Below are 12599 nucleotides of genomic sequence, written 5' to 3'. Positions count from 1 at the left end.
ATCTGCGTTCCCCTATGGTCTAAGGCTGCTTACTAACCGTTGTTTCATAAGCATGCTGGCCATTTGTATATCTTCTTCATAGAACGGTCTATTCAGGCCTTTTGCCTATTTTCTAATTGGGTTATCTTTCTGATGTTGAAATCCTAAGAGTTCTTTCTGTATTCTGGATACTGGATCTTTATCAGATTTCCAATTTTCTCCCATTCCGTCTTTTCGTTTTCTTGATAATGCCCTTAGATGCACAAAAACGTATTAGCTTTTGTTTATCTGTGAATGTCTTCATTGTTTTGTTTTGGTTTTTTTCTGAGACAGAGTCTCACTCTCTCACCCAGGCTGAAGTGCAGTGGCACGATCTTGGCTCACTGCAACCTCTGCCTCCCAGGTTCAAGCAATTCTCCTGCCTCAGCTTCCCAACTAACTGGGATTACAGATGCATGCTACTATGCCCAGGTAGTTTTTGTATTTTTAGAAGAGACAGGGTTTCACCACACTGGCCAGGCTGGTCTCAAACTCCTGACCTCAGGTGATCCACCTACCTCAGCCTCCCGAAGTGCTGAGATTACAGCATAAGCCACCAGGACCAGCCAACATCTTCATTTCTGAATGACAGTTTTACCAGACACAGAATTTTTAGTTAACAGGTTTTTTTCCCTCTCACCAGTTTTAAAATGTCACCCCACTGCCTTCAGACCTCCATGGCTTCTGATAAATCCTACTGAGGATCCCTTGTGTGTGGCCAGTTACCTCTCTCTCTGTTTTCAGAGTGTCCTCTTGGTCTCTGGGTGTCAGCTGCTTGGTTATGCATCTCAGTGTGGATTTTTCTGGTGTTATGCTTCAGGGGTTTGCTGTACTTCCTCAATGTAGAGATTAATATCTTTTATCAAATGTGGAAAGTTTTTGGCCATTACTCCTTCGTATTTTCGCTGTCTTCTCTCTCTCTCCTCGCCTTCTTGCATCTCCCTCGTGTGTATGTGGTATGCTTGATGCTGCCCCACAGGTCTCCTAAGAGCTGTTCATGTTCTTTTCATTCTTTCTGCTTTTCAAACTGGATACGTACAAGTGACCTAGGCTAAAGTTCACTGATTCTTCGGTGTGCTCAATTCCGCTACTGAAACCCTCTAGTGAGTGTTCTTTTCACTTACTCTACTTTTGAGTGCCAATATGTGTGCTTCCTTTAAATAATTCTCTACTTGTTCCTCCATCATTCTCCTGACGTCCTTTAAGCAATACCCCCATGGTTTCCTTGAGTGCCTTGGCACATTAAAGACGGCTGAGTTAAACTTTGTCTCCTAAGTCTGACGTCCGGCCCTCCTCAGGGGCAGCTACTATCACCTTCTGCTGGGAACGGGCCACACTTTGTTTTGTTGCATGCTTTGTAATATTTTTTGTGGAAAACTGGACACACACCAGGGGCACGATGCTCACGCCTATAATCCCAGCACTCTGGAAGGCCGAGGCGAGTGGATCACCTGAGGTCAGGAGTTCAAGACCAGCCTGGTCAACATGAAACCCCGTCTCTACAAAATACAAAAAATAGCCAGGTATGGTGGTGCATGCCTGTAATTCCAGCTACTTGGGAGGCTGAGGCAGGAGAATCGCCTGAATCCAGGGGTTAGAGGTTGGAGGTTGAAGTGAGCTGAGATCACGCCACTGCACTCCAGCTTGGGCGACAGAGCAAGACTCTGTCCGAAAAAAGAAAAACAGAAAAAAAAAACCAAACATACATTATAATCTGGTAATTCTGAAAATTAGGTATTTCTCCCTCTTCTCAGTTGATTTTATTGTTATATGCTGTAGCTGTGTTTGTTTACTGATTTTTCTGAACTATTTTTGTAAAGTGTGTATTCTTCACCATGGATGGTCTCTAAAGTCTCTCTTCCATTCAGTGGTATTCAAGCCATTGCTTTGACAAAGATTTCCTTGAATATGAAGAGAAAAAAAGGAGGGGAAGCGGGAGGAAGAAACAAAGTGAAACAAAGCAGCCCTGGGCTTTGTGGCCTGACTGCGCTGCAGCCTCCAGCATCCAGCCAGGCCACTCACAGCCCTGCTGCCGCCTTCCCTTCCTACTTGCACTGAGCCCGGAAACTGGCTAGAGGGAAGGACTTCAGGTCTTTTCTGAGCATTCCTCCAGTTCTCAGCTTTCACAATTCCCCTGCATACACAGGGGCACTTCTAAATATTCAAATTTCCCAAAGAAGCTCCCTCCCCAGCTTCTTCTGCCGGGATTTGACACTCTACCGTCTAGCTCCATCGCCATCTTTTGCCCTAGGCTACTAGAAGCTGTTCATCAGCCTTGCATATGTTTGAGAAATGCTGCTACATTTCTACTTTTCTGTCCTGAGTTCAAGTTACGGGAACAAAAGACAAGCACCTAGGGTCGATCCTCCAAGCAGTCCCTAGACTGGTTAGAGACAGAAACAATTCTTTTGGAATAAGCTGCAAACTAGGAAGATTGCAGGTTGACAATTCGTTATAATGCTAACCATAGAGTTACCAAATAATCCGGGAACTTCACTCCCAGGTTTGCGTCCAAGATGAAAACAAAATTCATCCAGACGCTTGTACACAGATGTCCATAGCTGCATTATGCACAACAGTCACAAAGTAGAAACAGCCCCAAATGTCCATCCGCTCATGAATGGATACACGAAATGTGCTGTATCGTACATTGGAGTATTACTGAGCAGTCAAGAGAAATAAAGTACTGATGAATGCTACTACAAGATGAACCTTGAACACATGCCCAGTGAAAGAAGCTGGTGACAAAAGACCACATACTGCATCATTCCACCGATAAAATGTCCAGAGTGGGCAGAACCACAGAGCCAGAAAGGAGAATAGTGGCCACCTGGGGCTGGGGTAGGCTGGGGAGGGAAGCAGCAAGAGTACTGACTTCTAATGTACTCAGGGTTCCCCCTGGGAGCGTCAAAAGCGCACTACTCTTAAATGACTTAAGTGATGGCGATGGCTATACAGCTTTACGAATACACCAAAAAACGCTGCACTGTACACATTACATGGACACATTTTGTTATGGGAAATACAGCCCAATAAGTGTTAAAAATAAGTAATTTTTGAAGGTACTATTTCATAAGTTAAATAATTCATTGTAAATATCCTCTTACATACAGAAGATGAAAAATTCACTGTAAACTTTTTCAGCAGACTTTGGGGTTATCATGAACACCCACTTAAGTTTCCCAGTGTCGCCCTCGTTCCTAAGGTCTTCAGTCACTTCCTTACTGTCTCCTGCCTACTTGCAATCATTTCCCCAACTCTCCTCTTCCTACATTGCTTCTTTCTCTACTATCGACTGAAACATCAGCTAAACAAGTGCTTGAAGGCTGTAAGTTAAGAGAGTTAAGGCCTGAATGAAGGTTAAGGAGAAACATGCATCGGTTACCATCTTAGATGACAATATTTATTTCTGTTGTTCAAAGGCCTTTGTACTTAAGTGTAGGTTAACACCACGGTATAGACGTTTGACTTTTATGAGTGTGTTTAAAATACAGTACCAAGATAGATTTTAGATAAAGTGGCATTACGTTTCTCAGAAAATGTGTATATATCAATAGAGCACATTATATAATGATTAACAATATACGTACATGCTCGTGTGGTTGTGTATGCACTTGTATATATGTGTGCACAATATACATGCAAACGTCTATAGAGAATGAACAAAAATCTCCCCTAAAATTGCATGCATTATACATTATAAGGAAATTAATTAAATATCAATATACAGTCATATAACACTATTTTCAATAATAGAATTAAAATGTTTTCACATACTTGTTATGTTAACTCTGAAATGATTACAGTAGGCAAATGCTAAGTAGGATTAAAGCATCTTGCTGACCTCTTACTGTAAGCTTGCTATATAGCTGGGAATTCACTTCCTTGTCACGCTGAAAACGCCGAAATTCATCAATTGCTTCCCGCATCATAGTAACAGCCAAGACAAATCCCTATAAAACAAAATAAAATAAGGTATTTTAGAAAACTAAACTTTAACATAAAAAATTATTTGTTACTTAGTTTAACTTTTTTCCTTCAATTTATATTACTCTCTAAAACATAAAATGAAAACCACAAAAGCCAAAAAGCAACAATGAAATATTACAAAACTATTTACTGTAAAAGGTTTACAACTCTTGGTATGCCCCCAAAATTGTTAATTGATCTCCTAGTATGTACTTCAAGCTAAACATCAGAAAATACCTAGTAACAGGCTGGGTGTGGTGGCTCACACCTGCAATTCCAGCTACTCAGGAGGCTGAGGCAGGAGAATCGCTTGAACCAGGAAGTCAGAGGTTGCAGTGAGCCAAGATCGCACCACTGCATACTCCAGCCTGGCAACAGAGCAAGATTCCGTCTCAAAAAAAGAAAAAAAGAGGAAAATATCTAGTAACCCAAAGAAAGAGAAATTAACAATCTTCAATAAACCCATGAATTATATTTAGAATACTGGGGAATTCAAATACAAAATTTACAATAACTGACATAAAAATCTTATACTTAATTTCTGTACTTAAATTTTTCTTACAGAATAAAAGTATTTAGGAACAGAAAACAATTTCCAGATAAAATAACCATACTTATCGATTTTCTTACATAGTGCATTATTACATAACTGCAGTGGAATGAACAATTATAGTGCTTTCATCTCACTTTTTAAGTAAAAATCTGACTATATTAATATGATGCTATCTAGAAAAAAACTTTTATATCCTCGTAATTTATTGTGAAGCCCATCACACCACTAATATGAAGCTAATGCCCATCATTTTTAAAGGCTGCATGCTTTCTGATATGTTACAGGAATATTCATGTCAATCTCACCATAGTTAAATAAAGAAACCTCTCCAATAGTCTTATTATTACTGATGACTTGCTTCAGTCGAAACTATAAATAACAGAACACTATGAATTTCCACTGAAAGCACAATAATGTTTTTTATTTCAGTTTTTTTGTTTTTTGTATAACCAATATACCAAATTAAATGTGCTGCTGGAGAATGCTTCTTATATTTACTGAAACAGCATTTTTCTCAAGTATCCTATTTGAAAAGCCCTTCGACAAGCATGACAAACATGGATTCTTCTAGTCTCTCTCCCATTCAAAACCAACCTGACAGCCTGTGTCTCTCACTCCTTATCAGCTCCTCTGTCAACTCTCTTCAGCCACGCGGTGTGCTCTCCCCCGGCCATGAGCCTCCTTGGCCCTATAAACCACTTCTCCCTAAGCACGTCAAGTCTTCTCCTCCCTTAGTCTGCCCTCTGCACCATCGGAAACCTTTTCACATCCAGTTTACTTCTCAATTTGCCTCAGTTTCCTTCCATCACCACTTGACTAAAACTATTCTCAAGTACGGCGGACTATCTCAAGAAACTTCTCATTCCCCTGTGCATCACAATCGTACACCAGGCCCTCTTTCTAACTCCCCATCCCTTGGCTTTCTGAACACCACATTCCAGGAATGTCACGGCTGTCTTTCTGATGTCATGCATCCCTCTTTATCCAGTCACCCCAAAGCTGGCCTCAGCCCACTGATGGCCCAATTCTCTACGCATCCCACTGCCATCGTCTGTAAGCAACACCATGACTTCTTCCTCCAACTGCTGTGCTTCCTCTTCCACACACCTCTCCAGCCCGACTGCACTCTATGTGGCACACCAGCCAGGCCCAGGCTCTCCCCAGCTCTCCCACTGACATACGGTGCTGTCCTCAAACCCCTAACCTTAAGAAGAGAGAGATCTCTAGCCTTGTCTTGCTGTATCCGTCAACACCAGGAGACTATTAGTAGTCTCCTGAAACACCATGATGTCTTTCATCTGATCTTTGCCAGTGTATTTCCAGGAGTTACTGGAAGCACTGTTTTGAGAAGTATCCTAAAGCCACTCTTGGACTCACAGAAAAAGCAGCCACGAACAATTGGTGTTATGCCCCATTTGCAAAGAAGGCAGGCATCACATGGCATGTGCCATCTATTTGCCATGGTCTCCACTAAAGACAACGGCTGATTAGCATAATAAGATCTCACTTAGGTCCTTTAGCACACACCATATTCTGTTTTTAAATAATAGCTTTATTGATACATAATTCACATGCCGTAAAATTAACACTTTAAAAATACACAATTCATTGTTTTAGTACCTTCACAGAGTTGTACAACCATCACCGTCATCCAATTTTAGAACATTTCCATCACCTCAAAAAGAAGTACCATACCCACTGCAAGTCACCTCCCACCCCTCCCACTCCTAGGCCCCAGCAGTGACTCATACCCACTGCAAGTCACCTCCCACCCCTCCCACTCCCAGGCCCCGGCAGTGAGTCATACCCACTGCAAGTCACCTCCCACCCCTCCCACTCCTAGGCCCCGGCAGTGACTCATACCCACTGCAAGTCACCTCCCACCCCTCCCACTCCCAGGCCCCGGCAGTGACCCATATCCACTGCAAGTCACCTCCCACCCCTCCCACTCCTAGGCCCCGGCAGTGACCCATACCCACTGCAAGTCACCTCCCACCCCTCCCACTCCTAGGCCCCGGCAGTGACCCATACCCACTGCAAGTCACCTCCCACCCCTCCCACTCCTAGGCCCCGGCAGTGACCCATATCCACTGCAAGTCACCTCCCACCCCTCCCACTCCTAGGCCCCGGCAGTGACTCTTACCCACTGCAAGTCACCTCCCACCCCTCCCACTCCTAGGCCCCGGCAGTGACCCATACCCACTGCAAGTCACCTCCCACCCCTCCCACTCCTAGGCCCCGGCAGTGACCCATACCCACTGCAAGTCACCTCCCACCCCTCCCACTCCTAGGCCCCGGCAGTGACTCATACCCACTTCAAGTCATCTCCCACCCCTCCCACTCCTAGGCCCCGGCAGTGACTCTTACCCACTGCAAGTCACCTCCCACCCCTCCCACTCCTAGGCCCCGGCAGTGAGTCATACCCACTGCAAGTCACCTCCCACCCCTCCCAGTCCTAGGCCCCGGCAGTGACTCATCTACTTTCTGTCTGTATGGATTTGCCTATTCTGGGTGACATGGTAATTCTAGGTGCAGCATTTTGAGGAACTGCCAAACTGTTCCTCAAAGTGGTTGTACCACTTTACATTCTCGCCAGCAACTAATGAAGCTTCCAGTGTCTCCACATCCTCAGCAACACTTGTTACTGTCTTCCCTTGGTATTGTAGCCATCCTACTGGGTGTGAAGAAGTGTCTGTGGTTTTAATTGCATTCCTCTACCGACAAATGATGTTGGGCAGCTTTTCACATGCTTATTATGCTTATTTCAAATGCCTATTGGCCATTTGTATATCTTCTCTGGGTAAATGTCCATTCCAATTCTTTACCCACTTTTTTCCTAGGTTATTTATCTTTTAGTTGTTGAGTTACGAGTTACCATTTTGGTGCCCTAGTTGAAAATCAATGTGACATAAATGTAAAGGTTTATTTCTGGACTCTCCGTTACATCCATTGGTCTATGCACCTATCTTTATGTCAGTACCACACTGTCTTAATCACGCAGTTTATAATGAGTTTGGGAACGGGAAAGTGTAAATCCTCCAACTTTGACCTGTTTTTTTTTCTAATGATATATTAGCTACTCTGAGTTCCTTGCATTTGCGTATCAATTTTAGGATCAACTTGTCAATTTCTGCAAAAAAAAACTAAAAAAAATAATAATAATAAAAGCCAGCTAGGATTCTGTTAGGAGCTGGATTAAATTTGTAGAGCAATTTGAAGAGTGCTGCCATCTTAACAATATTAAGTCTTTCAACCCATGATGTTCCATTTATTCAGACTTTCTTTTTTTTCAAAATTCTTTGTTTTCAGTATATAATTTCACACTTTAAGTTTATTCCTATTATTTTCTTTTTGATGAGATTATAAATAGAATTGTTACCCTAATTTCATTGTGAGATGCTCACTGCTAGAAATACAAGTGACTTTTGTATGTTTATCTTGTATCCTGCAACCCTGCTAATTCATTTTTTTTAGTTACAATATTTTTGTGTGTAGATTCCCTAGGTTTTCCTATACACAAGGTCATGCCATCTGTGACTAGAGACAGACTTCCTTTTCTTTCCATCTAAATGCCTTTTATTTCATTTTCCTACCTAACTGCCCTATTTACTTTACCTTCAATACAATGTTGAGTAGAAGTGGTGGGAGCAGACACCCTTATTGCTAAGCTTAAGGGGAACACATTCAGTCTTTTATGATTAAGAGTGATGTTAACTGTGTGAAATACAGAATTTTAAGAACAAAAGAAATTTTTATATTATGATAAATGTCTCCAAAATAGAGTGAAGAATATACAATAGGGAATGAGGGCTAGTTTCTTCAAAGCTGATAACTAGTCATGACAAAGCAGCAATGAAAAAAAGTGGTTATCAAAAAGCCTATTAGAGATAAAGAAGAACTTGAATTAAATTAATCGTTTTACTGAACTGGAGCTAGCAACAGAAAAACAAAGAAAATGAATATAAGCCAAAGCAGCAGATACCCCCCAAAAGAGTTCTAAGAAAGTCAGTGTTATCAAAAGCCTTAAAATTTACACATATTTAACCAAGCAGTTTCACTTCTAGAAGCTTATCCTAAAGGAAAAATTCTAGGATCCCAGCATGAATATGAAAAATTATAAATAACCTGAATGTCCACAAATAAGAAATTTATAGTATAGTCACACAATAAAATGCTCCATTTCCTTGATTCAAAGATGTCACTGGTTTTAAGACACATCAGTATTATTTTAGTGATAGTCTTGGGTGGGAAGACAATAGCACTGTAAATATACACATTGTTTATAAGTCACAGCTCAATTTTAGTAACAGGAAAAATATGTGTCTTTGAACCCAAGAAATAGACGTGTCTGCAGCCACTCCCATGTTGGAGAATATTTACTGCTACAGACTCACGTTCATGACGCAGAGGTAATTTCTAAAAGTTCTGTTTGTGACTGACTCACTGAGACAAGAGAATGTGATTACCAAGCACATTTTATTTAAATAGTATAGACAATATTTTAAAGGAGCAGTTTTTAATCAGGTAAGCCTATCATAATCACCTGAAAAGACTTTTTGTAACACAAATTTGCTCAGGCCCTACCTGAAATGTATACTTTTACCTCTAATTTCCAGGGAAGAGACCTCAGACACATATGTTATTTAAACTCCCCAAGTGACTCTAATTTTCACCCCTTTAAACCCATGGCTTCAAGACAGCAAAAGTTAACTGAATTCATTAAGTAATCATAAACCACAAAACTGTGCTAGTTCCTAAGAACTCAAGGAGTCAGTGAAAATATGCTCGCGCTTCAAATGGAGTAGCATTAGAGAAGATGGAATAAAGAGGGTTCGGTTCCAAGACCTTGAAAACAGGAGTTAAACACTCTTAAGAGGAAACAGGATCCCGGTAACAGGCAAGGACTATTAGAGTGCCCAAGCTACTTTACAACACACTTGCAAATATGTTTCTCTGAATAAATAGCACATGTGTAGGATTCTCAACAGCCAAAAGGTGTCACCACCGTCACATCCATCTCCATAGCATATCTATTCCAAGGAAATGCACCATGGCCAGCCTAGGAACATAAAAGACACTGAAGGAACGGGAAGCTGAGGCTGCTACTTCCTTCTACCACTGGAGCCTACCACATATGAGCCTCTACCTTAACAGTTTAGACCTGAGCTCTTAAACGGATCATTATAGATTGGTGGTTTATGGAGGACTGGAGTAAGCAAGTCTTATTGTAGAAGGACTTGGGTCTTCCCATTACCTCAGCACCAACCAGGCCAGAGATTTACACTATAACACTGCTCCCCAGAAAACTCAAAACTGGAAGCAACAAGGGCCATTGTAAACTACTGCCACCTGAAAACATGAGTGTGTTAGACTGGATAACGTGGGTTGCTTCTGACGTGGCCTGTCCACAGCCCTTCTCCTATTTATCCAGATAACCGAAGAACCATGTGGAGCGAGTCCAAAACATTATACATTTTTGTAAAAGGAGAAAAAGTTAGATGGGTACGTTTGCCTTTGAGGACTTATCATGTGCCTACCATACACTTTTCCAAGTATCCTAAATGAATAACCCCTTTTAAATGTCGCAAAAATCTTACAGAGTATGTATCTTTATCTCTAATTCACAGACAAGCAAATTGAGACACAAAGTGAGAGAGCAACTTTACCAAAGTCACACAGATCACTAACAATGGTTGTTTCTGGATGATTCCAAGCAATTGAATTTGCTTTCCTTTTCTTACTTTGCCCACACCTCTAACACAGAGACACACACACACAAAAAGAGTGGATGGAAGGGCTTTTAAATAAGACTGAAAAATCAAAGTCCTCAGAGATTGATTTCTCACCTAATAGCCTTATGTGGTTGCCAATTATGTATTAACAAAGCAGCAGAAGACATTTTATATAGAAGATTCAGTGCTTAAAATCCTTAGCTTTCCTTATCTAAAGATCTTCTGCATAGACAGAGCTATTCCATCTCATTCATTTTGATAAAAGCATGGCATTCTGTTTTGTTACTGATTACACAAGCTTTGCAAAGAATTGTTTAGAAAGCTAACAATATAAAAGGTAATCTTCATCCAGACAAAATAATGTAATAAAATCAGCTTATTTTCAATTTACACTTCTATTATATGGAAAAATACAATAGAAATTAGTTCAGAGCAAAAGGTAATAAATAATATGGTCAGGAATAATTGAAAGATTATTAATTATCACTGTTTTAAAAAACATCTTCATTTTGGTTAGAGAGCAGAGGGAATGAGTTTAAAGTAACTTGTTTTAAAATTATTTAACAACAGAAATAGGATTTTACAACCACCAACTGTGAGATGGTTTTATGCCTCAGTGGCAGGATTTTGGCTAAAAGAATCTAAAAATGTTAACTGATATCTTTTTCTTGAAGATCCTTACAAAACCTTAGAGAAGTAAAGAAAAGATGGCCAAAAAGTCAATATTGGTATGTATAAAAGTCACATGGTGTTATTGGTATGTATAAAAATCACATGGTGTTATTGGTATGTATAAAGATCACATGGTGTTATTGGCACTGGACACAATGGGGTTAAAATAAACTGGTACAGAAAATGTAAGAACTCAAGGGCTTATGAGGAATTCTTGTTGAAGAACGTTTTCTTGAGTTAAAAAAGAGACACCTATATGTATTTTCAAATTTGCATTATTTTAAATAGTTTCCTTTAAAGAGATTTCTTTAGAGTTAATGTATGTTTATTCTTTAACTCTGTCTAGACTTTTTCAAATTGTCTTGATTTTCAATTTTTTTTTTTTTTTTTTTTCCAGAAAATGATTTAGGCAGAGAGAGAGAGAAAGAAATAGAGAGAGCAACTGAGCTCCCACACTGTCATGGGAGGGGATCCCCGAGAGGGAAACTCCTGGTTTTCAAAGTTTTTAAAAGCTTTTTAAAAGAACCAATATGCCAAGCGTGGTGGCTCACGCCTGTAATCTCAGCACTTTGGAAGGCCAAAGTGGGTGGATCACGAGGTCAAGAGATCGGGACCATCCTGGTCAACATGGTGAAACCCCGTCTCTACTAAAAATACAAAAAATTAGCTGGGCATGGTGGCGCGTGCCTGTAATCCCAGCTACTCAGGAGGCTGAGGGAGAATTGCCTGAACCCAGGAGGCGGAGGTTGCGGTGAGCCGAGATCGCGTCATTGCACTCCAGGCTGGGTAACAAGAGCGAAACTCCGTCTCAAAAAAAAAAAAAAAAGAACCAATATGCCCTCCTATGCTTGCTTCTCAGTTTTGAAGGTAACCCTAAGATGCACACCAACATTTTAAGAGATTTGCTCAATCAAAGGTTAAGATGCATATAAACAGTGAAAGCACATAGACTAACAATATTCACCATTTGTCATCTGAAAGGTGGTATCAATCATGGCTGCTGCCCAACCAAGGAACAAAAGAAAATCAGAAGGCAACACCAAGCAGTATTCATATGGAAAATGTGGCTTTTCACTTCTCTAAAAACTTAAAATACAAACATAGTAGAATAACAATATCTTTTATATGAATATTGAAGTAGTTACTTATTGAGGTACTTATCTAAAAATAATTAAAGCTAATCCATGTCAAAAAATTATAAAGTACTTCAAAAAAACAGAGGATGAAAATTCAAGCTAAAAGACTAAAAATTCCAGCTAGAACTGGAAATAATCACATGAAAAGAAAAAAATAGAAATGTTTTCTTGTCTTGGTAAACTGTGTGCCTACACGCACACTTCACTCAGGTATGGACAAGATCATCCATCTTGTGAACAAATCAAATAAAGTTCTTCATAAAGAACCATCTAAAGGACGTTTTCTTTAGTTGAAAGCTAGTTAAATCAGAGTTACTAAGTACAAAAGGCCAAAGCAAAATATAAATAGATACATTTAGCTTTAGATTTTTAAAGAATTTGTGTTCTCAGACCCATCATTGTTTAAGTTAAAACAAGTTTAACCCACAAGGCAATTTTTTTTTTTCAAAGACAGGGTCTCACTCTGTCACCAAGGTTGGAGTGCAGTGGTATGATCTTGGCTCACAACCTCTGCCTCCA

General features: G+C 40.3%; 1 protein-coding gene across 7 annotated transcripts in view; it reads right to left on the bottom strand.

Moving 5' to 3' along the window:
• Nucleotides 1-12599, bottom strand: part of ATP9B (ATPase phospholipid transporting 9B (putative)) — a 288436-nt gene that overhangs the window by 233517 nt on the left and 42320 nt on the right. For all 7 annotated transcript variants that reach the window (XM_064371986.1, XM_064371987.1, XM_064371988.1 and 4 more), the window contains one exon: nucleotides 3863-3971. In XM_064371986.1, coding sequence (XP_064228056.1) covers nucleotides 3863-3971 — 109 coding nt within the window. The remainder of the gene's footprint in view (nucleotides 1-3862; nucleotides 3972-12599) is intronic.

This window comes from Aotus nancymaae, unplaced genomic scaffold (assembly GCF_030222135.1).
Source record: "Aotus nancymaae isolate 86718 unplaced genomic scaffold, 86718_ANA_hifiasm-v0.15.2.pri h1tg000253l, whole genome shotgun sequence".
In the NCBI taxonomy this organism is placed as follows: domain Eukaryota; kingdom Metazoa; phylum Chordata; class Mammalia; order Primates; family Aotidae; genus Aotus; species Aotus nancymaae.
Note: the sequence above shows the minus strand (reverse complement) of the source record. Positions and strands in the feature narration are given on the sequence as shown.